This window comes from Mixophyes fleayi, chromosome 4 (genome assembly GCF_038048845.1).
Source record: "Mixophyes fleayi isolate aMixFle1 chromosome 4, aMixFle1.hap1, whole genome shotgun sequence".
Classification (NCBI taxonomy): Eukaryota; Metazoa; Chordata; class Amphibia; order Anura; family Limnodynastidae; genus Mixophyes; species Mixophyes fleayi.
Window position 1 is genome coordinate 105425246 of NC_134405.1, and position 27860 is coordinate 105453105.

Genomic DNA, 27860 nt, shown 5'->3' on the forward strand with positions numbered 1-27860 from the left:
CTGTAACAGATAGCTTGCGCAGTAAAGAAAGCTGATTTTGTATCCTGTAGTTTGTCTTACGTCCAACTCTAAATCGGACCAACCGATTCTCATCGAATTTTTTTATCCAAAGACAGACAATATTTTCAAAGTTACGCACCTTTCACACAACACAAAAAAAGTTAAATTAATTTTGTTAGAGTGCCTTTAAATCATCCATGCTCCATCCCTCCTAATGCTGTGTAGTTTTCTCCTGATTTTAAATTGAGTTCACTATAAATGTATTTATTTCCATAGAAACTGCCATGAATATTGGTTACTCTTGCCACATGCTCACCGATGACATGAATGACATTTTTATAGTATCTGGTCGTACAGTAATGGAGGTGCGGGAAGAACTGAGGTACTTGGCTTCAATCATTATTTCTTACACAATACGTAGAATCTTCTTGGGTTGTGAGTTACAACATACATTATTATGTTTATATCTTAGGAAAGCTAAGGAGGCCACCTTTGGGCAGAGTAGGAACCTCTACAATGGGCATCAGTTCTCTGAAAAAACAAATGAAGTAAAGCTAGAATCTGTGTACGAGGAAACTGTTACTGGGGAATATGCCTTGGTCATAAATGGTCACAGTCTGGTAAGTATCCACTTCATTCTTAAAGAATTATGTGTTTTAATTCTCTATTGTTTCCTTCTATGTCTAGCACTAAGACACACTCTCGCAACATTAGATTTTTACAGGCTCCTTTGCCTGGAGCAATCTGCAGTTGACTACTTGCATGGGTTTTGAGTCAACTGACTTGCAATGGGGAAATTGCTCAAACCTCACACATCAGTTTGCCAGTTTAAATTCAAAAATCTTTTTAGGCAGAAGTTGCTAATATAAAAAGCAGCTGTAAACAAAACTAAAGTTAGGTATATTGTAAATGGAATCCTCTTAAGTTCCAGAAATACAATAAAAGAGCTACTGTAACACAAGCACTTTTATTTCACTTTCTTCTTACTGTAGGACAGTCTGCAGTAATTTATCTTCTGTATCATGATGTTGCATATAATGGTATAGGACATTTTATGTGGGGTCCCAGTATCTTGAAAGTACTTAAAAGTATTAAGGAGAAACTGGAAAAAACTTCCCCTCCTTCTCTAACAGCCCTTAAAAAACAAATATGGCATGTCGCAGCCATGGAACAGATTACCTATTACCTCCATGATAGAGGCCATGTTTTTAACGTGGTTTGGGCTCTATGGCAATTTGTAGAAAGCTCGCGCCCCCCTAACAATTAGCCCCGTGATGAAGACCCATGTGTGGTAAACACGGCTCCCTCATACGCTTTGCTCCCTTACCATCTTGAGTCATCTACACACTCTCCACCTCCTGAGCTCTTTCATATCCCTGCTTTGTGGTCCTCCACCCCCATCCGACTCCCTTCCGCCCACCCCATTCCCATATTTCACACGTTCACTACAGTTATATACAATTTGATACTGCATATAAAATTGTAAAAATGGTTGCCTTTCATTATAAGCTTCTATGTACAACATGTTGATTCGATTGTTCTGACTCTGTTTCTATACGTCTGTACAACAATAACACAGAATTTTTTTTAAAAAAAGTATTAAGGAGAAAAAAGAAATATAAAACAAACAAATCATTACTACTGCTTGGTAAAAATATCATAGACCAGCTGTTCCCAAAGTGTGCGTCACGGCTCCTCGTGGAGCCTTGGGGAGTCGTCACACCCGACAGTCTGGGTCCCAGGCAGATTTGGTAAGTATTATTTCAGAGAGCAGTGGCACAGAGAGCAGCCTGAAGAAAAGCATAAAGGAGAAAAAGAAGAAAGAAGACCAGGTAAAAGATAAGAAAAGAACGGAGGGGAAACGGCGATGGGGTGACATGGGGAAGGGTGATGATCAAGTGGTGCAGTGTAATGATTTTTGTACATATTGTTGTTGTTTTCCCTTGGATTTATGTGTATTATGTTTGTAAACAATCTAACTTGACCCAACTACTTATACAACGGGACTGCTTGGTAATAACACAAGGCATTTGAAGTCCCAGAGTGCCATGTGCCATAAGCCAGCATTCTAGGGCTCCAACATTATATTCTCCTCAAATGGAAACGGAAACTCTGGTGCTCCCTTCCTCTCATGGCAGGAAGTGTAGAACAACACAGCGTGGCAAACAGTAAGAGGATGCAGCCGGCTGGCCCAGTAAGACAAAGGAGAGAAAGGAAGGTATGGATAGGGGATATGATTACTCTTTTGATACACTTTTAGGAACCCTTCAAACGGTTGCTATGGGGCCCACAAATTTCTGGCCACATTCCTGGAAAACTTTTATTTCTGTGTGCTGTACGAACCTGTGATGTGATTAATTATAAGTTATGTCTATAGCAGCTGTTTTTCATACACTCTCTGTATATTGTCTTTTTTCATACACTCTCTGTATATTGTCTGATGCTGTTTAAATGAAGTTAGGATGTTTAAAACCCATTTAGTTGGGACTGTCCGAACTGTACGCTATTGCTTAATTTGGGTTCTGTGGAATTAGTTGGCTTTTATTTATCTCTGTATTAAAGTGCTGTTGCACATCAGTACTGTACAGTTTATATGGGGCTGCTTTGCAGCTGCACATGTATCCTTTTTGTCATTATTTTTTTTTAGTTTAACAGCACAAACTGACCTTTAAAGGTATTTAAAAATAGTCCCGATATCCCATGTACCGTGGCTAAAATCTCTCTAGTGGGATTCCAATAAATCAAAAGCTTGCTGTCTTGCCAAAGAAATTTGTTTTGAATAGGGAATGTGTTTCTTGTACTAATATTGGAACATGGAATGGTGAGGAGGATGGCTATAATCAAGTATTTCACCTCATCGTTATGTTTGACCTAATGGTTCAAATGATGATAAAATGCTCCACAGGGAAGCCTCTTTTATAGAGCAAGAAAAAAGATCTTGTGTAAACTGTAAAAGATCCTCCTCCATGGAGATATACAATTAACTTGTCCCTTTTTTGCTTTGTATTTTGTTTTTTAATTTTAACAGTTAAAGGAAAGATGCTTTAGATCACTACTAAATCTCTAAATACAATTAACATAGAGGTATTAGTTGGTTGCAGTCTAGGATTTTCTTACCTACATTGTACACACAGGTCTGTTTATGGTATGTACATTTAAAATGGGTCTTTATTGTCAGCATATTGTGAAGCTGGCAGAAGGAGTTAAAGGGGATTAACTCTGGCTACAGTTATATATTTATAAATACTTTATATTTTTAAACCAAATCCAGACTTAAACAGACTTGGCACTGACTCTAGCAACCTATACCTTATAATCTAAACATAAACCAATTAAATACCAATTCAATTAACAATGGGTATACTTAGAAAAGGATCAGCTTTGCTGCTTAATTTAAGAAGTTGTTGTGTGTCAACTTCAAAAAGGAGAAAATAGAAAAGACCAAGCAAAAAAACGGCAAAAAAGATTCTATTTCACATATAAATATCACTGTAGAATAAAATGGTAACTATTAAAAAAAATTAAAATTGCAACAATCAGTACATGTAATATAAAAAACTAAAAATAAGCAAACTCTATACAACCCTTGATCCAGATCAGTTGTAATCACAAATTCTGTGAAAATCACCTATAGTGCACTTATAGGGGAAAACAAATAGTCTTGTAACCAGTCTTTTGTATCGTAATCAAGAGTTCTTTATACATAAGATCCGAGTCAATCCACAGTTCATGGCACAATTGTGTCTTTTAGGATCCACCTAGCTGTTATATCATATACACCACACCTTTATATAATACGCAATCCCTTAAGTCATGATCATTCACAAACTTTAGCCTTCCCTGGGGCAACAGGGAGATGCAGATCATCAATAATACATCCGACTCATACAGTCCTGTAAGCAGCTCTAAGCTCTGCCTATGCCTACATATCGAGTCCGTCTTCTGCAAATGGAAATAAATTTATGAAAGTCTTACCCCACTCTAGGGTTTAGAAAAGGATTTTTGCAAAAGGATTGGCGGGATCCACCTACAGCTTGGATTCTCTTGTTCATTCAATTGATCAAAAGAGTACGTTCACAATGGAGTCCTGTGATTACAGTATAATCAGTGTCGGACTGGGGCATGAAGTGCCCACCGTGAGACTACAACGCTAGGGGCCCACCAGATGGGGGTGTGGCCAGCCATCAAATAGGCGAGTCCAGACACTAGAGGGAGAGTGGTCAGCCCACGAAGGACAGCTAGCACCATAGTGTAGTATATAAAGAATGCAGTGTGTGTATATGAAGAGTACACAGTCTTGACCTACCCTTTTAGATTGGGCAGAACAGTCACCAAAAATCGTGATTGTTCCACTAGAACATTTGACAGACTGCCCTACCTGTTCTTGTCACCACCTGTGGCTGCTGGTTTATTTAGTTGCGGCTTGTCTAGATCCTGGAATGTTGGGGGCCCTATTTGAAAAAAACAAAAATAGGTACATTTAGAAAATTCCCACCAGCCCCAGCGTTAAATCAATAGGACCCACAATTAATACTTAGCCCATCCTCCAGCCCCAACATTAAAGTAATAGTATTCTCATTTAATAAACAAACCTATTTCCTTCCCTCCAGACAGCCCCAGCAATAAATTAATAGCATTTACGTATAATTAATATACCAGTTTTCTGCAACCGTCACTGCCATTAAATAGTTCATATTCACATTTAATAAATAGACCTCATGCTCCTCAAACTCAGCCCCACATTCAATTAATAGCCCCCAAACCACCCCATCTTAAATTAAGTCCCCACTACAAAATTAAATTACCCCACCATCACCCCACAAACAAAATGGCACCCATTAGTTAGCCAACACCTACCACACACACATTACATTGCCAAAAGCCCGCTGTGCCATTACACACACATTATTTTGCCCCTTCATCGCCATGCTGTGCCTCCTTATGATCACACTGCGTCCTCCATGCTGCTTTTGCGCCCCCCTTCATCACCCTATGCCATGCTGCTTTGGCCCCCCTTCATCACCCTATGCCATGCTGCTTTGGCCCCCCTTCATCACCCTATGCCATGCTGCTTTGGCCCCCCTTTCACTCTCTGCCATGCTGTCTGTGCTCCCCTTTTCACTCTCTGCCATGCTGTCTGTGCTCCCCTTTTCACACTCTGCCATGCTGTCTGTGCTCCCCCTTTGCGCCCTCTGCCGCGCTCCCCCTTTTCGCCCGCTGCCGCGCTCCCCCTTTGCGCCCTCGGCCGCGCTCCCCCCTTGCTTCCGTTTCTTCACTTACCTTTTCTAATTGCTTCTCTCTTGTCTTCTTCCCGACTACTCTCTGCGGGGCTCCTCACTGAACGTCGGGCGATAACGCCCGACGTTCTGTGCGAACGGAGCAGAGAGGAGTCGGTGAGTGTTCCTTTTTTTTTTTCACTCCCCCCCCCCCCCCCCCCCACCAATGAAGAGGTGATCAAAGTTGGGGCCTACCGGGGGATAGCGCGGTGGCTCAGTCCATCCCTGAGTATAATGGAGTCCTAACTGGTGCGTTTGTCCACTGTTAATGCGTGGTTTCTTCAGGTCTCTAGAAGTAAGGTGAATAGGTGCTGGGTCACAGCATCTATCCATGTACACGTACACTGGGCTTATAATGACCCTTATAGTTGGACCTTTGCTCGTTTTTTTTAAAAATAATTCTATGTATTTGATTAGTACTGGAGCTTTGTTACATGAAAAAGTGTGATTTGTTTTTTTAATTAATATGCACGTATAATATCATACCACATGAACAAAACATAATTATTTAGTATTTTTTTCCCTGATTTTAGTCACAAAGTAAAGCACATTGTTCACGGACTGTTAAGCCAGCCACCCACGCATATATCCCTGACACTTGACCTGAATGCTGAGCGATTGGATTGCTGTCCAGTTTGACCATACCCATGGGTGCCTTGACTTGATAAGACCTAGCTGTTCATCAGTTTGGGTTAAGTGGATCACTGCCAGTGTCTTTGGTTCTAATAGTGCATTGGTAAGATGATGACACTCCCAGGTTGATAGCAGCAGCCATCATACTGCAATACTGGGTATGCCCATATTGATCCTATCAATTTCTATTGGATCATTATGTGCATTGCGGTTGTGCTGTGGCCTCACATCTACTGGACCAATTGCCTGATAATGCCTGCAATACTACATCATGTGGATAGTGTAAGTGTTCTTAAAGTTGAGTAAGTTACTTCAAGTAACATAGATTAATTGTCTTTTACACCAGGCTCATGCCTTAGAAGCGGATATGGAGAAGGAATTCCTGGAGATTGCATGTATGTGCAAGACTGTGATTTGCTGCAGAGTTACTCCTCTTCAGAAAGCCCAAGTGGTGGAGCTTGTGAAAAAGTATAAAAGAGCGGTTACACTGGCCATTGGGGATGGCGCCAATGACATCAGTATGATAAAAAGTAAGCCAGCCAATGTCTGTACAACATATTTTCACTATTAGGAATTGTGCGTATTATTTGAATTCAGGGTTAATTTAGAGAAAACTGAAACTATTCTTTATAGTAAAAACTTAAAATGGAATTTCCATTTGATATTTATTTTAAAATAACTAGGGCTCCTTTTACATGCTATTAAACTTGATGTCAATGCATATCATTTATACTATCTCTGTGTTATAGCGAGTGTAGAGTCACTCTTGGACCATCTTGGACCATCTAATCTTATCACAGTCACAGCTAGCTATCAAACATTTCACACTCAATCCCAGGCTTTCGACATTGGTCCCTGGAAATTGTCTCTTGTAATATCCATATTTATTTAATATTGACCAACTGCACACATTCTTATTGTTTATCGAGTGCCATTCACTACCAAATATTTATTTTGGATTGGTAAATCAATATATGCAAATCATGTTCCTACTGATAAAACATAAACATTTAATTATACATAAAATATTAAACCATTTAATTTAATAGTGTAAAAAGACCAGAATAAGGGATTAGAATATAACGTGTGTGTGTATGTGTATATATATATATATATATTTATATATATATATATATATATGTGTATATATATATATATGTGTATGTATATGTATGTATGTATATATATATATATATATATATATATATATATATATATATATATATATATATATATATATACACACACACATTAATATATGTGTTAGGGTTGTAGCTTAATAATGTAGTGATTGAGGATGTCAATTATGTTGCAATTTGTGATGATTGAATCATTTTTCTCTCCTAATTGAATTGTCTTATCTCTTCGATGCTTGCAGGTGCTCACATAGGTGTTGGCATCAGTGGACAGGAGGGCATGCAGGCAGTTTTAGCCAGTGATTACTCATTTGCTCAGTTTAGGTACCTACAAAGACTTCTTCTAGTTCATGGGCGCTGGTCATACTTTCGAATGTGTAAATTCCTTTGTTATTTCTTCTATAAAAACTTTGCCTTCACGCTGGTGCATTTCTGGTTTGGATTCTTCTGTGGGTTCTCTGCACAGGTGAGTGGTTATATTACTCATAATGCAACATAGACTGATAATGTAAAAGATGATACAGGTTAAAAGAAAGCAATCTAAAATGCAGTATAACAACATCTGTTCTTGTAGGTTTAACTTTTTTCTCCTGGCCCAGTGCAGGTATCTATTAATGGGACATAATTATGTAGAACGAGATGGAAAACCTTCCATTCCACACTCAGCTGCAATTGAATTGCAATACACATAACTGAGTGAACATCGAATAGTACAGTAGAAAGAAAATCAATAAACACAGTCAATATTAGTACCGGAAATATTTGTTGAGTGGTGAGATGCCAAAGCTAGGGAATCTGCTGTCCCAAACAATAAATTCAATAATAAAACCAAAAAATTGCAATGGTCACCACACTCGCTCAAAGAGATAATGCACTTCAGAGGGTTAAAAAGAATATATGTATTAATAATCAACACAGTTATCACATGCACAAATATCGATGTGCTCAATATGGAATAAGCCACTATATAAACCACATTGATTGGTACAGTAGGTGCACCTACATATAACCTAATTGCGCATATAAAAAAAACAACAGCTGGAAAAAGATAAAAATATAAAATGTAGAGATGAGTTCCATCGGTATATATGAAATCGTGGTGATATTCAGAGCCGTATATATAATGTAATGTTCCAGAGTAGAAGAAATATATGACAACTTGAGAAGACCGGGAATATCAGGAGATAGTATTCAGGGAGATAGCCCCTTCCTTACCAGGTAGCTGGAGAGACAGTATAGTAGAAAAGTACCTCCACGAAACTTGAGCGCTTATGTCCCTGGTGTGCGGGAATCAAAGTCAGTGTCAGTGAATAATGTTCTTAGGAAGTAGCTGAAGGCACAGCAGATGGAAATCTTCCTAGCGCACAGGTTGAAAGAAAATGTCTACCAGAACAGAAGTTTTCACCCTTCTTGGAACCGTGGTCTGCTTGACATCTTTCTTAATGAAAGTGGACCTTCATTGCATTTTATGTACATCTAGATTTTAAATTATTAGGTAAGCGACTAAACCAGCAGAAGGAGAACTGTACGGTTGGCTTCATGATTGGAACTGGCAATATTTATGTAAAGGCTTAGACACCGTTCTTCCTGCAGCCAACACTGGACAATCATGTACAACACACACCTAAATATCAGTCCTCCTGTAGCACAAGGCTGCCAATGAGTAGGACATTATGTTTATCTGCCACTCTGCCTTCTCTGACTGCTGTACACAATATAGGCTAGTTTCAAGGCCCTAACTAAACAGACCCCCCCCCCCCCCCCCCCCACTAACACTTCCACTCTTTCTGTCAAACAGCATGTAACACGAGGTTGTGGAAGACGTGATACAAACCCTGTTCAGATAAATATATCACAGCACAAAAGAAAACGAATTTAGGAATAAACAAGATTTTGCACAGTTATTCCCAACCCCCCATCCCAAATAAATATATACCATAAATATATAATATAATAAATATATATATATATATATATATATATATATATATATATATATATTATCCTTTTACATAGCTCTGCAAACAGGTTCATCTTTTCCTTAAGCAGCACAGGTTTCTGTATGCTGTTTTTTTTTCCCAGAAGAGACTAGTCCTCATTTGTTAGTGATAGCACCTCATAGATTAAGACTGATCCCCATGTAGTCTGCAATTAATTATCCAATTAGGGAAAGAGCTGTTTTTTTGGCAAACGGTTTGAGGAGAAATATCTCCATGGGTGGCTTTTTAATGAAGTTAAGTTGGCGTGCATTAACCTCCAAGTCTATCAGACACAGATAAAGCTAGAGTAGCCATGTTGCTCAGTCCAGAAATAGAATACTTGGCAGGCACAGATGCTTTTTATGGGTTCAAAAAGAGACCAAAATAGGCAAAATAGCAAATAGGATAAATGATGAATTGCTAAAGGTTGCATCATCCTTCAATACTTTAGGTCTAACAATAGTAAGTGATAAAATGAGATGGTTTGAATAAGAAACAGTGGGGTGAATCCACTCTCTCATATTTAGGCGTGTCTGGCTTTGCTGTGTATGTATTACAGAACAGTTTCCAAATGTTCAGTATCTTTACAGATGTAGAAAAGGTACAAAAATATGTTGCAGCCTAAACTGAGTGCCAAAATATACATCAAATATATTGATTCAACCTGTTTTTTTTTTTTTTCTTCATTGTGTGTGCAGAATTTTGGTCAGTTTAATTACATATTATGTTTCTGATCTGTGGTTGCATGTCATATTTTTGACATTACAATTACCTGAATGTTTGTTAACCTGCCAGACAGCAAAGTCACCTTGCAAAAAGAAAATCGTTGTTTCTTGATCATATCATTTTCATTTGGAACATCTGGTAATTTTTCCATGTTTCCAACACATGTAGGGAAATGGAAATGCTGACTTCATTTACTTTTCATAAAAGTCCTGGACTTTTTATGTATAGCATCTGTACGACAACAGTTAGGGAAGCTGACACTCCAGACATGCTGGGAATTGTAGTTCCACACCATCTGGAGAATCACAGTGTCACCTCTGTTGTACAGATATCCAGTCTTCACTCTTAAGTTGTTTAAAGAAGTTGCATTTTGCTTTACCTTACGACTTTTCTGTTTTCATATGTATACCTGCAAGTATAAAAGAAAATCAATTTAATTAAAAATCATTTTACAAAATGCACTTCTTTTTGTCCACACATTGTATGTGGAACATTGAGGAGATTAGGGGATGTAGCACTCTGATGATGGAGGAGGGGGTATAGCTGCACAGCATATGTGGCCAAGGGCTACAAACATGTTAAATTCGGGTCTAGACCACAGCAATGTGTGATAGGTCAGCTAGATTCAAAAGAGGGCAGGAGCAAGTGTAGCCTGTGAAAGGCTACCATACTGTTACCTAATTCTCTAGAAGAAAAGGTACTGGTTTGTTCTGCTAAAGCGAAAGATCATATGGGGCAGTTTCAATTGAGCAAAGGTCCTCTATGTCTGGTGCACACATTGCCGTCCAGATCTCTACGGGACGCAAGGGAACATGAGCTGCGTTTTGACTAAAAATATTGAGCAGATGTGTTGCGGCAGACTGTGCCAGAGGGCACATTGTGGCACCTAGTGCTGAATTGAATTTGCCCCTATGCGTTGTTTTCCAATCTGAGTTCCAGGAGATAATCTGCCCTTGGTCAGGCTTTAGATTGATGTAGGCAAACATGTTGGCTAATAAGGTACTTGTCTTGGTGATACAGGAAGGGGGGTTCCAGTAAGACACAGGTTTCACCTTTCAGCTATAAGGAAATGGACACACGCCGAAGGTAACCTCTTCTGTATAATATATTTCATTGCTCATTGGTTTACTTTAACAAAATTATGACACATTCTGTTTATATAAAAGTATACTTTTTTCATGGTTAGACAATTGATTATTGACACACATTATTTCTTTCAGACGGTCTACGACCAGTGGTTTATCACACTTTTCAATATTGTGTATACATCACTTCCTGTGCTAGCAATGGGGCTGTTTGATCAGGTACACTATTAATGTGCTACTTTTTTTTGTGTCATGGACATGCTTATTTCAATTTTTATTTAAGATCTCGGCGTGATAATGTTTGTGCTTTTGGAAATTAACAACACTCCTATTTTACATATATTTTAGATATATATGTATATATAGATATATATATATATATATATATATATATATATATATATATATATATATATATATATATATATATATATATATATATATATATATAGATAGATAGATAGATATTATCACAATGGTGGGCAAAAGGGCAGACCTGAAACTCACACACACTTGATATAAATGCTACAAACCCTTCATAGATGGTCATTATTGTTGTTTCATTATAGAAATTCTGCTAAAATTGAAGTTTTAAAACTAAGAAATCACATTCAATATTATCTGTGAACACCATACTAATAAATAATATATGTGATTTCTTTGTAGGATGTGAATGAGCAAAATTGCATGGACTACACTAAACTGTATGAGCCTGGCCAGCTGAATCTACTGTTCAACAAGCGCAGATTCTTTATTTGTATATTACATGGGATTTACACATCTTTTGCCCTGTTTTTCATCCCCTTTGGTGCATTTTTTAACACAGCTGGCGAAGATGGAAAACATATTGCAGACTATCAGTCTTTTGCTGTCACTGTTGCTACATGTCTAGTAATAGTCGTCAGCGTCCAGGTAATGTTTTCTTGTTTTTGCAGTTTTCTATACCAATTTTGAAGTTTTCATCTTTTTATCTTTGTATTGAAATGTGGTAAAGTTGTCAGAACCAGATGATTCCCACTGAAATATCATAACTGTTTGAAAGCAGTATACTGACGGCAATGGGCACGGCATGTTGTGTTTAGATGTGAACTACAGTTTGCACCGTTTGAGTATTTATAATTAGGCAGCACTGTGATTATCATATGAAAGGTACCACCACCTCTCACAACAATGATCATCAAAGTGTTAGGGACTGTTTAGCAAAGCTCAGGGAAGACTCTTCAAACAGATAACAGAAGCTTGGTGAGCAAGGTGTCATTCCCTTGAGATAATCTTGCACTTGTGCCTTGTTATGTAGGATATTGTCACAAATGTAACTACATTTTATGCTTTTCAGCTATGACGCTCAGATCAGTGTTTTATTTAAATAAAAACAATATCTAAAAACAAATCATAAAAAGCACCTAATAGACATGTTTCCTTGCAATAATAAAACAAGATATAAAGGGGAAATATGGTCTATTTATAAACCAGATTTATGTTGCTATAAATGTTCAGTAACGCAATCAGTATAATATATGTTTGCATTATTGTGTTTACAAAAATGATTGAGAAATGTCCTATTGATTAACATAAAAACATATAATTAGACAGTGCATTTTGTTAATTAAAAACCTCAGACCCTATATGATCCTTAACTTTTCTATATGTAGGATAGTGTGTGTAAATGTGTATGTATGTATGTGTGTATATACAGCACTGTGGTCATGAGTTCAATTCCCGACCATGGCCTTATCTGTGAGGAGTTTGTATGTTCTCCCTGTGTTTGCGTGGGCTTCTTCCGGTGCTCCGGTTTCCTCCCACACTCCAAAAACATACTAGTAGATCAATTGGCTGCTAACAAACAAATCGACCCTAGTGTGTGTGTGTATGTGTTAGGGAATTTAGACTGTAAGCTCCAATGGGGCAGGGACTGGTGTGAGTGTGTTCTTTGTACAGCGCTGCGGAATTACTGGCGCTATATACATAAATGGTGGTGGTGATGATTATTTCTTCCTAAAACTTCCTCTAAACATCCTACCCTTAGTGCATGTCCTTTTGTTGTAATGATTCTCTTCTTCTGTACAATACTTACCTGTATTTTGCGAAAACCCTTGAGATATTTGAAAGCTTCTCTTGTATCTATCCTCTACCTTCTCTATTCCAAGCTATACATATTAAGGCCCTTTATTCTCCTGGTAAGTTTTGTTTTGCACACTGCGTACCATTTTAGTAGGCCTTATTTGCACAATCTCCATTTTGCTACACTGTTTTCTTCCCTTGAGAGACCTGAAATAATGACTCCTACATCACTTATCTCCTCAGTAGTTGCCATTTGTTTGCCGTTAATACCATACTTAGCCTTTGTATTTTGGGCATCTTGTGTGTATAATTCTTTGTTTCAGAAGTGTGTCAATTAATTTCCCCACTGCTGATGTCAGGCTGAGGTTGTCAGCCTTTTCTCTTCTTCCACTTTTGTAAAGCTTGACTACATTTGTCATTTCCTTCCCTCTGAGGTTACTCCTCTTATTAGTGACTGATTGAATAATTAATTGAATTATCAGCACCTCTTTAAGCTCTTTCCTTATTCTTGGATGTATCCTACCTTGCCCCTTTGACTTGTCTACTTCCAGTCTTGAGAGCTCTGTCTAGATTCACTCCTCTGTAAATAGACTGATGTCTTCCCTTCTCTTCTTGCTATTTTACTGTTACGTTGGTTTTCTCTGCCAGGATAAAATGAAACATCCAGACAGTGGCAGCCTTTGGATATATTAGCTTAATATTTTGTTCATGTCGTCAGGGATTTACCTAGTATTCATTTTTAACCAAGCATATGAAAGATGAGTGTTTTTTATTATTTTACACAAGAACAGCTATACACAGCAGTGTTGTTTTCTAAGTAAATCATGTCATTGTGTTGCAGATTGGTCTGGACACCAGTTACTGGACAGCAATTAACCATTTCTTCATCTGGGGCAGCCTGGCTGTGTACTTCTCTATTCTATTTGCCATGCATGGAGATGGAATTTTTAATATTTTCCCCAGTCATTTCCCTTTTGTAGGTAAGTTGAGCTGCTGGATTTACAATGTAGATAACCTTTAAATTAACATTTACAACTATTGTATTATGTATATTTAATGTTCTTACAAGAAATACTAACATGTAAATATACATTAATATGTTTCTTAGTTTCTCTGGGGTTTTCACTAAACATAATGCAGCATTTACGGGTTTTAGTGGAATGTAGTTGCTTCATTAGCCTGCAGATGTGTCTGTTGCAGTTTCATGCAAATAATGCATTTAGCTGATAACTAGGTCTCACCATATACAATGACACGTGCAGGTGGTAAAATAAAAAGGTATTTTGCATCACACAGTGATAGTAGCACCACTTTTAGTCACTGAGAAGATCTAAGTGTATAGTGAATTGTTGGGGAGGTGGTCCTGGCTTTCCTCTCTCCTACACTGAATAGAGTCTGTCAGTGTTGCCACAGATTTCTTTTTTTTATAACTCTTTATTTTGAATGGTCAAACATAGGAATACATACATTGATGTAAAAGGACAGTTAAACCAAAATTGAGTATGTTAACCAGCGTATTACAAACAAATATAGAACATATGTCTGAAACAATATGAGAACAACAACGACATGCAAATGACCAGTTTTTAAGTATTAGAAAAAAGGGGAAGGAAGGGTTGAGAGGGAGGAGGGTACAGGACTAGTAAAAAGGGAGCAAGTCCTAATCATGCCACAATGAGAGAATTGATACCTGGTTTTGTCAGGGGCAGAATGGGGCAAGCATCTAGGTGCCGGGTGGGAGAGATTGTGTAGGGTAACATCTCACCACGCATTGGTCAGAAAGAAACTCAAGGAAATGAAGAGAATGGCCTGGCTCTGCCCTCTATAAATAGCCAGGGAGGAGGGGGGGGATACCTAGGTAAATACATGGACTCTATCATGGAGGTAATATGTAGTTTCTTCCATTGCTGTTCTCTTAATATACTTCACATTACACTGTATGTATAGTGTATTATATATGCTTTACTGATTGGAAAAAGCCCCTTCCCCCACCACTGCACAGTCCTATGTGCTCAATTGCAGGTCTAGGCCTGCACCACAAACACAAAACAATGTCTACTTAGAAACACACCATCCATGTTTCAGAACTTTGACCATTTGTTAGGCACACAATAATCATATGATTCAACGAAAAACAATCAGATTGACTAATGGATGCTTGTAAGGCCATCTTCCCAATCATGGTATCTGTCTAAATGTGTGAATACCACAACAGTGTAGACTGTGACATACCTGATAAACTATGCTTTACCAAGTGTGTGTGTTAGGTAGAAGTGTGCAGAAAAAATACTGCCTTTTATCGATCATGTAAATCCATTGTTACCTGTATATTTTTTTTATTCAACAGGGAATGCCAGGAATTCCTTAAGTCAGAAAAGCGTTTGGCTTGTAATATTCCTGACCACTGTGATTTGTGTCATGCCCGTATTGACTTTCCGTTTCCTGAAGGTGGATTTAAGTCCAACACTAAGTGATAAGGTATTGAAAGGAAAAAGTGTCTTACTGATACCAAGCACTTATTTTCCCTTGACTTTTCTTCCAATGCATAACAAACATGGGCAAATTTTACATCTAGAAAACAGGCTTTCTTATATATTTACAGTAAATATAAATATGAACAGAATCCATCCATGTGACTTGGCTTGAAGTTCATGTGCAACAGTAAATACAGGGCAACTATAACAGTCTGTGCTATATCTCAGGGAGACATTGTTACCAAATGGATTATAAGAACTATACCATATTTTACAAATCTCATGTATTTTCTTTTAACATTAGTCTTAAACTCCTGGAGTTGTAGGTTCTTGTCATGTTTTAAACAGGTTTCCCACCTTCTAGTGACTAATTTATTAGCTTCAACATGCCGCATACAACTTTTATTAAGAATGCATTGCTTTGTGTCTGTCTGCTGTCTATTTATGCCGTGAGAAAGAGTTGCTTATTTTCTGTGTGTCTAAAAGAACTGCGAAAATATACAGCCCTGTCTGATGACCTGGAGACATGGCTGCAAGCAGAAATTGTAGCCAGAAAGATAAATCCATGTATTTAGTAAAGGTTACAAGAAAGTAATCTGTAGGTGGATAATCCCATTCTAATGAGCTTTTTGTACATGTGACCACACCATAACGTGTTTTTCTTTGTTGTTTTGAAGGTTCGATACTTGCAGCAGGCTAAGAAGAGACGGAAACCTTTAGCCAACCACATGCGTAGGGTACATAGAACTAGTTCCAGAAGATCTGGATATGCCTTTGCCCATCAAGAAGGATATGGTGAACTTATTACATCTGGGAAAAATATGCGTTTCAATGACCCACAGTCGTCTTCAGGTTTAACAAAAACGATGCTGAGTAGCACAAGTTGGATAGAAAATTTACGAAAGAAAACTGCAGAGAATTTTAATAGCTTCAGCAGTGACAAAACTTCAAAATTATGAAGTATACAACCATAATTGGAGCAATTTTTTTTGGGTTTTTTTTTGGGGGGTTTTTTCCTTGAACTGTGGCCATATTTTTTCACTGTGTATTTCAAAACCAAAGGGAGATAACCAAACATCTCCTAAAACTAGACATAATTCTGGAATGTCTGAACATGCAACATTGCCCATCAGAGTATGGAAACTCTGTTCAGGAAAAGGTCCCTTGGTCCCTACCGTTCCATGCACTGCTGGAGATTCATTGTAACTGAACAAAGGTGCCAGTCTATACTGTGATTTAGAACACAGCACTGTAGTTCTTTCCTGACCAGCAACTGTTTAAGCAGGGTTTTCATGAATATCACAGGCATTTGGTTAATAACCATATACAGCACAATGTTTAGGTTTCTTATTGTACAGTAATGGTACACAAGATTTTAGCTTGACCGTTTCTAGTGTTAGAACCAATGTTATATTGTTACTCCATTTATACAGCATATTCCAAGCTACTATCTTTCAGTTTTCAGTTCCAAATAGGTCTTCTCTCTAATTCATTTGAAACAGGGTAATATTCATCTGTTCACAACAATGCTGCTATTATTGGTCGCCGGAGAAGAATTTCTTTGCCTGGATGTTGATCGCTCCATTTACAGTTGTCACCTGTGTTCATTTCATGATTTGAGATTTAAAAGTACAGAAGATATGTTTTCTCAACCTATCCTTATCCTAGCTTACTACCCATCATATTGATTAGTATAGTAAATGTCCAATTAGAGAGCAATATATGACTTGGATATAGCCAGTATAGTTTGTGTAATAATACAAAATATATGTTTCAGATTTGTTCCAGGTGGAACTTACAACATTCCTTCCAATACAACATGAATGTTATACATTGCTGCCTTTCCAGCTTAATGAATATGAGAACATGTGATTTAGTGGTTCAGATAAAAATGATCATTTTTACAACTATCTCACTCTATAATCTGCTGTGAATTGAACCACATAAGGCCACATAGAAGATGGAGTGGTCATTCTATTCAGAAATCACCAGATAACTTCACTTTCATGTTGTAGAGATGTTATTTTTTATTAGAATGGAATACTTTATTGGTGAATTATCTGTATATACTCACCAACTATTTTACTCAGGGGGAATATCCATTTGTATAATGTTTGCGGCTATATGTGAACACCTTGTTCACTCGCATCAGTGGTTTTAAAAGTTAAATTACATACCCATTTGTGTGAGTTGTGAACGTTCGTGTACCGCAGAGAAGATCACCATACCTACAGGAAGACATTATCATAATTCATTAAAAAGAAAGAAATTATTTTCAGCATGGTGTGGGTTAAGGGGTTAAGTTAAAAGTCGTAAGATAGCTTTACACTTGATGCAATACATTGAGTACGATAGAAAGATCTCAATCAAATCCAGACCAATATTGGTATTTATAGTTATGATAACACAATGTGGTTAAGATTATCTAAGAGTGACCAAGCAACATTTGTGTTAATGCTGGCTAGCCATCAGTAGTTTTATAGAACTGAGCCTGCCTAAACAAGATGTTTTCTTGCATATATATTGTATTCACTAAAAACAGTTACAATGCACACATGTATTAGTATGTATTAGGCCTACCTGGAACTCCATTTAAAACAATGACAATCTGTTTAACTTCTAACTCTGGAACTCATTCAGATGTGAGGAAACCACTTTAAAGGGACTGCAGACACTGGGACCTCAATACCTGCGCACGTCTGCTGTTCAGATAGGCGGTGTTCAAAGAAAACTGCTGGTATGCTGGATACATGCACATTATCTGTTTATTACTCTGGGTTTTTTACTCTGTCCCACTGACTACACTGCCACCTTTGAACAACAGAGACCTGCAGGCATCGGAATCAGTGACCCAATTGTGCAATATTTTTAAAGCCATTTACGCTGAACTCACAGTCGCCACAATTGTATATTTTCTGCTGTATTTTTGTAGCTACAACAATCCGGTATATGAATCCGTTGTGCTTTACTGAGGAAATATGCAGAAAAGAGTCCTATTTAGAGTTCAGAATAAGTCTAGCTAGAAGGTGCAATTTTGCATCTTGGCAAAACCGTGTTGAGCTGCAAATTTAAAATGTGCAGACAGATTTAGAGTTGGGAGGGTGTGTGCTTGCTGAACTCTATATCGCCGTATAAAGTTGAACTGCCCAGTGTTTGTGTGCTCTAGGCAATAACAGCAGTATTTTCCCTGCATGCAAAAAAACTTCATTTGCGGCCCCTGCATCACAACAGGGTTTGTCCTGGTGCATTTCTCCATCCTTAAGCTGGATTTCTCCTAACTGTAAATGGGGACCAAAATGTTATGCATGTCTTCTGATTTTATGTAGAGCAGTTTTAATCCATGACAGTAATTCAGTAAGTGTAAAACAAGGGAGAATTGTGTCTTGTATTTTGAATTTGAACACAATTATGTAATAAAAAAAACCTTCCCTCTTTTATTAATATAATGCAGTTACCATAAATCAGACCTATTTTCTGTATTTGCAAATTGTGTTTTTGTAAAAAATACATCTTCGATTCCCGTCTGCAGAAAAACTATTAGAACACAATTTGTTTTCATTTGCTCTGTTTTGATAAAGTGGTTCAGCCTCCTTCACAAGGTAAAGGCAGAAATTCTGTGGCGGATTCAAAATTCATGAGAATGCGGCCTATCAGTTCACTAATAGCTTGTGACATTACCAAGGCACTTAGTGCATTGCTAGTCAAACTACTGACAATGAAGGCAGCCATACTTAACAGCCAACTTTAACAACTATTTCAGACCTACATCTGCTTCTATTTAGAAATAATTGTGTGTAATTGTTAATGATACATATACCTGAAAGTCTATTGTGTAGTTTAGGCCTAAAATGCAACAACAGTCCTGACTATCTGGCAGTAAAGTTGATCATACCAGGAATGTCTTTCATCTCTTTAGCCTTGAAACATTTACTGCCGCGCCATTTACTTCATCATACCTGCAGTGCTTTTTAGGGACATTTAGTTTTGTGCCCCCCCTCTATCAGTACTGAATACATGTACACAGTGTGGATGCGACTTATTCAATACAAACGTACACAGAATGGGTGAATCTCATTCAATAATTTATGGAAATTGTTCTACAGGTAATGCTGTATAAAAGGAGGAGTTACATGTAATATCCATATTAACCAGGAATGGACAGTGAATGCCTTATTGCTTACGACTCCACCTTGCTCTGCAGTTACCTGTGGAACAGTTTTCATAACTATATCATTTTCTTAGTGTATTTCTAAAAGAATGTCACTGTTGGTCTTTGGGTACAAACCATGGCAGACGTGACAGCATAACACATCATATTTGCTTTTGCACAGGAGCATGAAGGTGTGTGGTTTTTTTTTCACCTTGTCAGCCATCTCCAGCTATGCATAAACACCTGGATCTGCTCTACAATCTGCAAAGAATTCATTCTGAATGGTCTGATACATAGACATAATGTCACTGATTATTATTTTGTTGGGTTATGTTTAGTTGTTAGGAAACAGCTGATAAATCCTCATTACTGCGGGAAACAAATATACTTATGTTCATCACTTGCTACTGTTTGGTTTTGTTAAGATATGGTGTATCCCTCTTGTATTTACAGATGGGAAAAGAAGCTGTTTGAGATTATATTTGTGTGTCAATCTTTATTATTTTAGACACTTGTGTAGATTATTTTAGATTCTTATAAAATGTCTGGCTTTTGTTTTGTACAATAGAGAATTTATAAGTCTATCTGTGCTCATGACGTCATACCAAAGAGTTTGTGCTCTTTTGTAACATAAGGTTTACATATGTACATAAAGTTCCATAATTTATTTAAGTTCTTTATATACAGAATATTTTCTATAAATATACTGTTTCTAAGTAATTATTTGCATTGTGTGGTTTATTTTATACGTATATTCAGATTACTAATATGTTTAATCTTGGCAGTAAGGGCCATTTCACACAAGTAATAGTGCATTTAAGAAAATAATAATTGTAACCGCTATTTTATGTGTTTTACATGCAGTGAGCCTTTTTTTTTTTTTTATTGACACAAAATACACAAACACAGCAATAAAAATGTAGCATAGTGTGTGTTTGTCAACATTTTGTAATTTGCAGGGATGCACTGCTGCTGAACGGGTTTTTTTTTTTTTTTTAAATACTCTTAGATATTACATGATAAAACCTATAGAATAAAAACATGGAAACTGCACGTAATATACAGAGTAAGAAGTATTGGACTGTGCAACTGCACACTTTTCAAAAATAGTGTCTTTCCCAGGTTTTCTTTTTTTTTTTTATTATACATTTAAAACACCTGTAATTATTATCAAGCTGAGGATAATGACTGGCGTCTCTAGTATGTGGCTGTATCATTATATGCTATGAAGTGTATCTTGATATGCTCTAAATGCATCTCTATGTGGTTAGCTTTAACACAGGATTTTAATTTCCTTGTATCTTAAGATACCTGCCACTCAAAATAAATACGTTAATGAGCCATTTTCACTGCACACATTATTTACAGTTACAAATACATGGTTAATTGGACTTGTGTCTAAACAAATGAGCAAGAGACATGTCAGGAAATCTCTTGACAACTTCGAAAACAGAAGAAAGAATTTCTTTTGTAAACTAGCCATGTAGAATGGAGGCCTCCCCTCAACTTGGGTTACGGTGCCTCCATCCTCCTGAGCTGCTGCATCTCCCTTTATTAAAGTAATTCTATTGTTTTCCAATAAGCATTGTCTAAGCGATTTATGTTTCCAAAGCACAAAATGATTTTTTTTAGCATATGCAAAAGTTAGCAGATTAATACATAAATTTAATACAGTACAGCCGATACCAAAGATACATACATACCGCTGCGCTCCACTTGTACCAGCTTACAGTACTTCATTCCAGAATACTGTGGTCAGAGAATGACTGAAGCCAGTGCCAGCAAAGCTGTATTATATACACTCAGTGTTACAGAGAAAACAATGCAGATGATGTGGCTTGCTTCTATTGGTCCAGGCTTCAGGAAGATCTAGTGTACTGCAGGTCATAGGCCAGTTCAAACCAAAATATCCAAAGATGGGGGTCATCTCTCCAGGGGATGTGCTCCGACTTTCCCGCCAAAAATCCAATTTCAACTAGTCTATTTGCATTTTACAGTCTGTATCACTTTAAACATTTATTCCCTAACATCGCTAACTAGAGTATGCAATGTGCGATTTCTTCGGCGAATGAACCGGACAACTGATGAAAAGGGGATTAAACGTGACATAGTTCCTGCAACCTAATCCTTAAATATCACTAAAGTATAACCTTAAAATATATAATATATATATATATATATATATATAACTAAAAATTAAATACATCTGCTCATAAATCACTGGGGAATGGAACCATTATAATATGAAATATATAAATAACTAAATGTGAGAGTGCGAGTGTGTGCGTGTGTATTTTACCGTGTGATCGCGCCATGCCACATGTTACGTGACATACTGATAGCAATCGCACGGTAAAACATTAACCAATATACTTTCGTTCATCCAATTATACGACTTTGACACCCTACATGCTAGTTTATCGCTGAAATGAAACATACCATAATAATAAAGGAAGGCATAATCTAGTCATATCTCTGCGAAGCCTACACAGTAGCAAACACAGAAAGCCGCATGCATGGTCCAGGAGAAGGTGTGACATAGAATTCACTTTTCAGGCCAGTACACCCAAAGAACCCACAGCAGGTTCACACAGCAAAATGCTTCATGATCGACAACACAGAGGGCTCTGCATGAATTCTGCCTCAACTGGTATAGCCTTAGCACTTACTGTTCTCGTCGTTTATACCTTTGTGGACTGTTTACAAAATATTAAAGGAGTTGTCTGGTTCATTGGCAGTCTTCCCAGGTACACACCAGGGCAGTGATCCAAAGTAGAGATGGGATGACACACTTCCGAGGCAGAAAATGGCAGATCTAACACCACCTTTCCACTCCTCAGCACAATTAGGTGTCTCAGAGATTCAGATCTGAGCTTAAATTTGGACATTAACCCTTTAAATCATTCCCTACAAAAGCTAATTTGGAAATCCCGATCTTGAGGATGAAGTCTATTTACAAATCGGAAATAGCTACTTTACACTCAGACCTGTAGACTTGGAACATGGTTGAAGTGTCTAAACTATTCTCAGACTCTGCTTGACTGTTACACCTTTAGCAATAAGTGGATGAAGCAGAAAATGGGAACAATATTAGAATCCAGGGCTTTTCTGAGGCAACCATTTCTCCTTACCTTTATCTGTTCTCTGCTAGGGTATCTTTAACATGCTCCTAAATATAGATAGACAGGCTCTTCCAACCAACATTCAATTGTCGTCTTTCATTCAATGAATCCATAATAAAAAAAAAAGGCTAGGGCATTCAAGGAGATGATTTTAATGGGGCACCGCTCACCAAATGCCTATACCTGACACAACAGACCCTTACACCGATAACTGCTAAAAGCCATTAATCACGAGGGAGATTACAGGAATCCAAATAACTACAGTTGTCCCATCTAGGCAATTGTGAGTCAGACACATCACCAAGATTATAAACTTTGTCATAATAGAATGTAAAAATGTTATAAGGTCCTATGTCGCAGATACTTTGTTATCCCTAATCGCCAGAATAACTTGAGAAGCTCTTTTCTCTCAATTTGTTCACCAAAAGTGTCAGCCTTGTTGTACCTCTCATAAAATCTTTGTTCAACCAATGAAGGCTCTTTTCCTTATTTTCAGCCAATAAAGTATGTAATTCACTCAGAAGCCCGCTCAGCTACTCAAGAACTGGTTTGTTTAAGTACATTCTAAATTTTGAATATGGGAGAGAAGGGCAGTCATCTTAGCCATTTTTTTTACGGTGAGTAATAATTTTAATAAGCTCAACTCTTATGATGGCATTAGGGGTAGACAAATCAACCTCTTCCAAAGTATTCAATAAGTCGCAAAATTAGCTGTTCTTTAATTTGTGAAACCTTTAAGAGGTTCTCCATGAAGCTCTACCACTGGAAACATCACAGAGATCCAAACATACCTCTATGGCCGAATTATTAAAGCTGATTGTAAGGAGGGGAGCAGAGATCTACTCCAGAATAGATTTATTTATGTATGAGTCATGGGTGTGAGAATAAAAGGTAAAGTTCCTAGCTGTAGGGTATAGAATTCTCCAAGAGTAAACTAAGCTGCTTTGGTCATATGCTTGATAAGGGGTCTGAACCGCGGATCCCTGAGCACGGAACCTGATCTAGCTATAGAGATTGCGATAAGAGTGTTTAAATCCTCCCCTATTAATAATACATGTCTAGACCGATGTTTATAGAGCTTGCAAAAGAAAAGGCGGTCTGTTCCATGTTAGGTGATTAAGTATTCACCAAGGTAATCTCCTGTTCCCCGAGTATAAGAAAGCAACTGTATGAATCGCGAACAGTCTTCAAGATCACAATGGGAACTGACCCCCCCCCACCCCCAAATGTGAATACAACTACCCCATTGCGCATTACAGTTAGAGAAAAGGGCCGCCAGGAACCTCATCAAAGATAGGGGGATGGACCCCACCCTTAAGATAAGTCTCCTGTAGGAAAATCACATCAGCATGTAATTTATTAATATAGGCACGAAGCATAGAATGTTTCTGAGGTGTATTAAAACCCTAAGGGACCTATTTATCAACGCTTTCCCGCCCTGTTAAATCCTCGAAAACTGTTGTTTAAGAAATACAGTATATTGTTATAGCATAATGAGAAAAGTTAACTACCGTACATTGGTCAATATGATAACCTGTCACGTCTTTCACTAGAAATATCACTGACTGGTATTGGCGCTGCTAAACTGGGAGGCGCGGAGTCTAACACACCACCGGTGTTCACCAAGGACCCCCGCAAGGAGGTATGGGCTTTGCTGTGTGTGATGCGCAGGTTGCAGTTCTCCTAGATGTCACCAGTGCAATGAATGGAGAGTAGTTAGACAGGCTGAGTCAAAACCAGAGAAGCGCAGTACCACAGAGAGAAGACAAAAGAGTAATCAGGAACGGTCCAAGGGTCAATACCAGTGCGGGCAGCGAAGTAGAAAGGGAGATCCGGGAGAGTAGTCAGACAAGCAAGGAATCAGCACACAGGAGATAATCTGGAACAATGACAACGCTGGAGCAGGGTGGAACCAATACTCTTGCACCCTAATGGTGCCAGAGTGGGGTTTAAATAGAGGACAAGAGGAAATCATTGGTAGGAGGATTTCCGGCGATCAGTCTCAGCTAATCGACGGGTAGCATCTGTGTTGCTTGGCAACAAAAGTGGCGCATCGCGCATGCGCCGCGATCATGTGACCTCGTCCCGTTGCCTAGCAATGGGACGTGAGCTGCGGGCAGAGGGCGTTCGTCTCCGGTACCCAACGGAGGTGCGGAGACGGCGCCTGACATAACCTTATTGTCGACATTAAGTAGTCCTGAAACATAAATGAAAAACCTGTTTGAAGATAAATGAACTCCCAACATTACAACAAGGAACCACAATGTGGAGGAGGCTCCAATGCACAAACGCTAGAGCCCCCCCCCTACCACCACCAACTGTATACACCCGACATCAACAATCAGACCAAACGAAAACCCCCATCTATACTTATAATCATGGTCATGTAACGTAAGAGTGATCTTTTTCAGATCACAGCGTTTCGCTATAGTGCTTGGGGCCAGGTCCTGAAATATTTGAACTCTGGAGGCCTCAAAGAATACAAAGTTGATGTTCCTAGTTGCAGATGTAATTTGGTGGTTTAGGTAACCACTAACACAGCGCTCTATGATCCTGACTGCAGCCAAAATCTTGGAAAAAGGGTATACAACCTAAAACAATCAAATAACAGTAATATGCCAAGACATTCAGCACTATCTGGTTCTCACGAAATACAAAAATAGGTGCAGATAAACTCCACCCTAATCACAATGCAAACTTGTTCAGCCCTTCATTAACAAGTATTGTAAAATAGTTCATATATTCGTCTCTATCTTGCAGAGATGTTAATGATCTTTTCACATCATAAGTGGTTTATTTCAAAGAAATAAGCACCTCCCCATCACCTTCGTGGTAGTAATATAAGATGGACTCCTACCAGATTGTAGAATAATGTGGGCTTGTAAGTATTTAGAGGACTTCTCCCAACTTAGAATTCCTGTATATCAAATATCTCGCTGTTCATCTCCTCTCCAACATGGATGACATCAGTTCCAATTCCTAGGGCGCGGAGTCTAACGGCCTTCCGGTCTTCACCAAGAACCACCGCAAGGTAGGGTGGACTTTGCTGCCGAAGAACCGCAGGTCGCGGCCCCCAGGTTAGCCTACGTGAATTCCAGGGTTTGGAGGTCTGGAGTAGTCACTGGTAGATGAACAGAGTCGGTTGAGTGCGTAGCAGGAGATGGGTCCAGAGGAGTCGAGACACAGCCGCGTCAGTACACGGGATGGTCAGTCCAATTCGCGGTGCCAGGGATTAAGCCAAAGAGTAGTCAGGTCACAGCCAGGTTGGCACACAGGACTAGAAGGGGAATGGTACTTAATTTAAAAGGATAGATGTTTCAATATAACGTCACAAGGCGGGTCAGAGTCCTTTAGTTTAGGCCAAGGTGCTCTGGCGGCCCTTTCAATGACTTTGTCGATGTGAACAAGGAAGGCACTGAGCCCCGGCTGTTAAGCTGATCCTGTCCTGGGGCTCAGGACTTTAGGTGCCCTTCTGGACGAATGGAGGGGTTCTGTAAACCACTCCAGTACTCTACTGCTTAACTACCAAGGGACCAAGTGTCCCCTACACTACTTCGGGACCTAGCGTCCTACTAGCCCTGGGCCGAACGTCCACTACCTACTATAAGGGCCTACTGCCCCGCTAACCATCAGGGACCTTCTGTCCCGCTAACCGCAAGGACCCAATGTCTTGTACACTACAGGGCAGCCACCTTGCTACATTGACCCAGAAGCCTGTGCCTCTTTACACTCCAAGGGCCTTGCACCCTGCTACGCTCAAAGGGCCTTGTGCCCTCCTAAGTCTCCAGGGCCTTGTGCCCTACTACTAATGACTATGGGGCCTGGTACCCCCTCTGACCTAACTATGGGGCCTTGTGCCTAATAATCACCTACAGTGGCCACCCCTAACTGTGCCACAGGCCTAGTGCCAGGAAGGTGCCCCCGGGCCTTGTGCCCGACCTAAGTGAGGAGAATATACTTACCTGCTCCGCAGAGGAAACTCTGCTTGCCACGCCGTCTTTGGGTCTTCCAGACCCTCCAGCCGCCAGCGCCTCTTCTCCCGTTCGGTGCTCTGCCCTTACAAGGGCTCCCCGCCGATGTTCGTCACACCAGTGTCCTCTCCGGCGTCTTCGCGTGGCAGAGTAGCTCACAGCCCTTACAAGGGCTCCCTGCCACTTCCGACAGCGTCTGCAGCGCTGGACGTTCTCTTTGGTCTCCACGGCGGCTTATAAAGCTGTGGGCGCCCCAACGTTATTGGCCTTCGCCGCGAGCCCTGATTGGCTGTTTAAATGGCCAGAGGTGAGCCAGGATTGGCTCGCCCTGATTGGCTCACTTGCTCGCTGCCACCGGGACCTGCCGGAAAAGAGAGATAATACTCACCACTGGAACGCTGGCCCGGTGAGTAGTTTCTTCCTTCTTCGCCCTCTTCTCGGGCACAGCCGTTGCAGTGCCCCTCTCCACACAGGCCCCAGGTATTATGCCACAGAAGTGGGTGTTGGCATGTCTTATAGGTAAAAGTGAGAAGTGGTTACCAGTGATGTAGCAAGTTGCAGGTTAAAGGGCATGAGGGAGTGAGTATTTTGTGAAGAGATTTTAGACGTAATAAGGGGTGGTGTTGCTAAGGGCTTTTTCGGTGAGTGTAAGTAATTTTATTTGGATTCTGGAGGACATGGTGAGCCAATTTAAAGATTTGTAGAGGGATTCTTGACTGCAAAGAGTCGAGAAATGGATTGAAAGCAGAGATATTGAAATAGATGGTTGTCGCTTAAATAGTTTGAAGGCAAAGGGGATAAGAGAAATCGGACGTTGGTTTCTTTAGGATTGGTGACATGGGTGCTTGCTTAAAGGAAGATGAAAATGTGCCAGGGAATTGGGTTGAGTGTGCAGGTTGTACCATGAGATGAGGGCAGAGATTGTGTTTTTGGATACTAGGGAGAATGAACTGAGGGTGGATCAGTGAGTGTTGGAGAAGTTAGTTCAGGTATGCAGTATCAGACAGGAGAAAATATCTTGTTGAATGGTGTAGTAAAGACATGACAGGGGTTAGAAGACTAGGTGGATATTAGAGAATTAAAGTATGTTTGCCTGGCAAGTAATGGTAGTGTTGTAAGATGAAAGGATGAATTTATAGTGGAAGAAGAGTCGGCTTTTGAGCAAGTTTTCCTCCAGTGGCAGCAGTGTGGGAGCATTTTTGCAAGGGATAGATCTGTTTGGTGTGCTATGTTTGACTCTTCAGATA

General features: G+C 39.1%; 1 protein-coding gene across 2 annotated transcripts in view; it reads left to right on the forward strand.

Annotated features, from left to right (window-relative positions):
* ATP8B4 (ATPase phospholipid transporting 8B4 (putative)) overlaps positions 1-20240 on the forward strand; it is a 189543-nt gene extending 169303 nt beyond the window's left edge. For both annotated transcript variants that reach the window (XM_075207957.1, XM_075207958.1), the window contains exons 21-29: positions 277-382; positions 473-620; positions 6256-6439; positions 7288-7511; positions 10971-11054; positions 11502-11747; positions 13738-13876; positions 15244-15374; positions 16048-20240. In XM_075207957.1, coding sequence (XP_075064058.1) covers positions 277-382; positions 473-620; positions 6256-6439; positions 7288-7511; positions 10971-11054; positions 11502-11747; positions 13738-13876; positions 15244-15374; positions 16048-16329 — 1544 coding nt within the window. In that variant the 3' untranslated portion in view covers positions 16330-20240. The remainder of the gene's footprint in view (positions 1-276; positions 383-472; positions 621-6255; positions 6440-7287; positions 7512-10970; positions 11055-11501; positions 11748-13737; positions 13877-15243; positions 15375-16047) is intronic.
* Positions 20241-27860: the final 7620 nt, after the last annotated feature.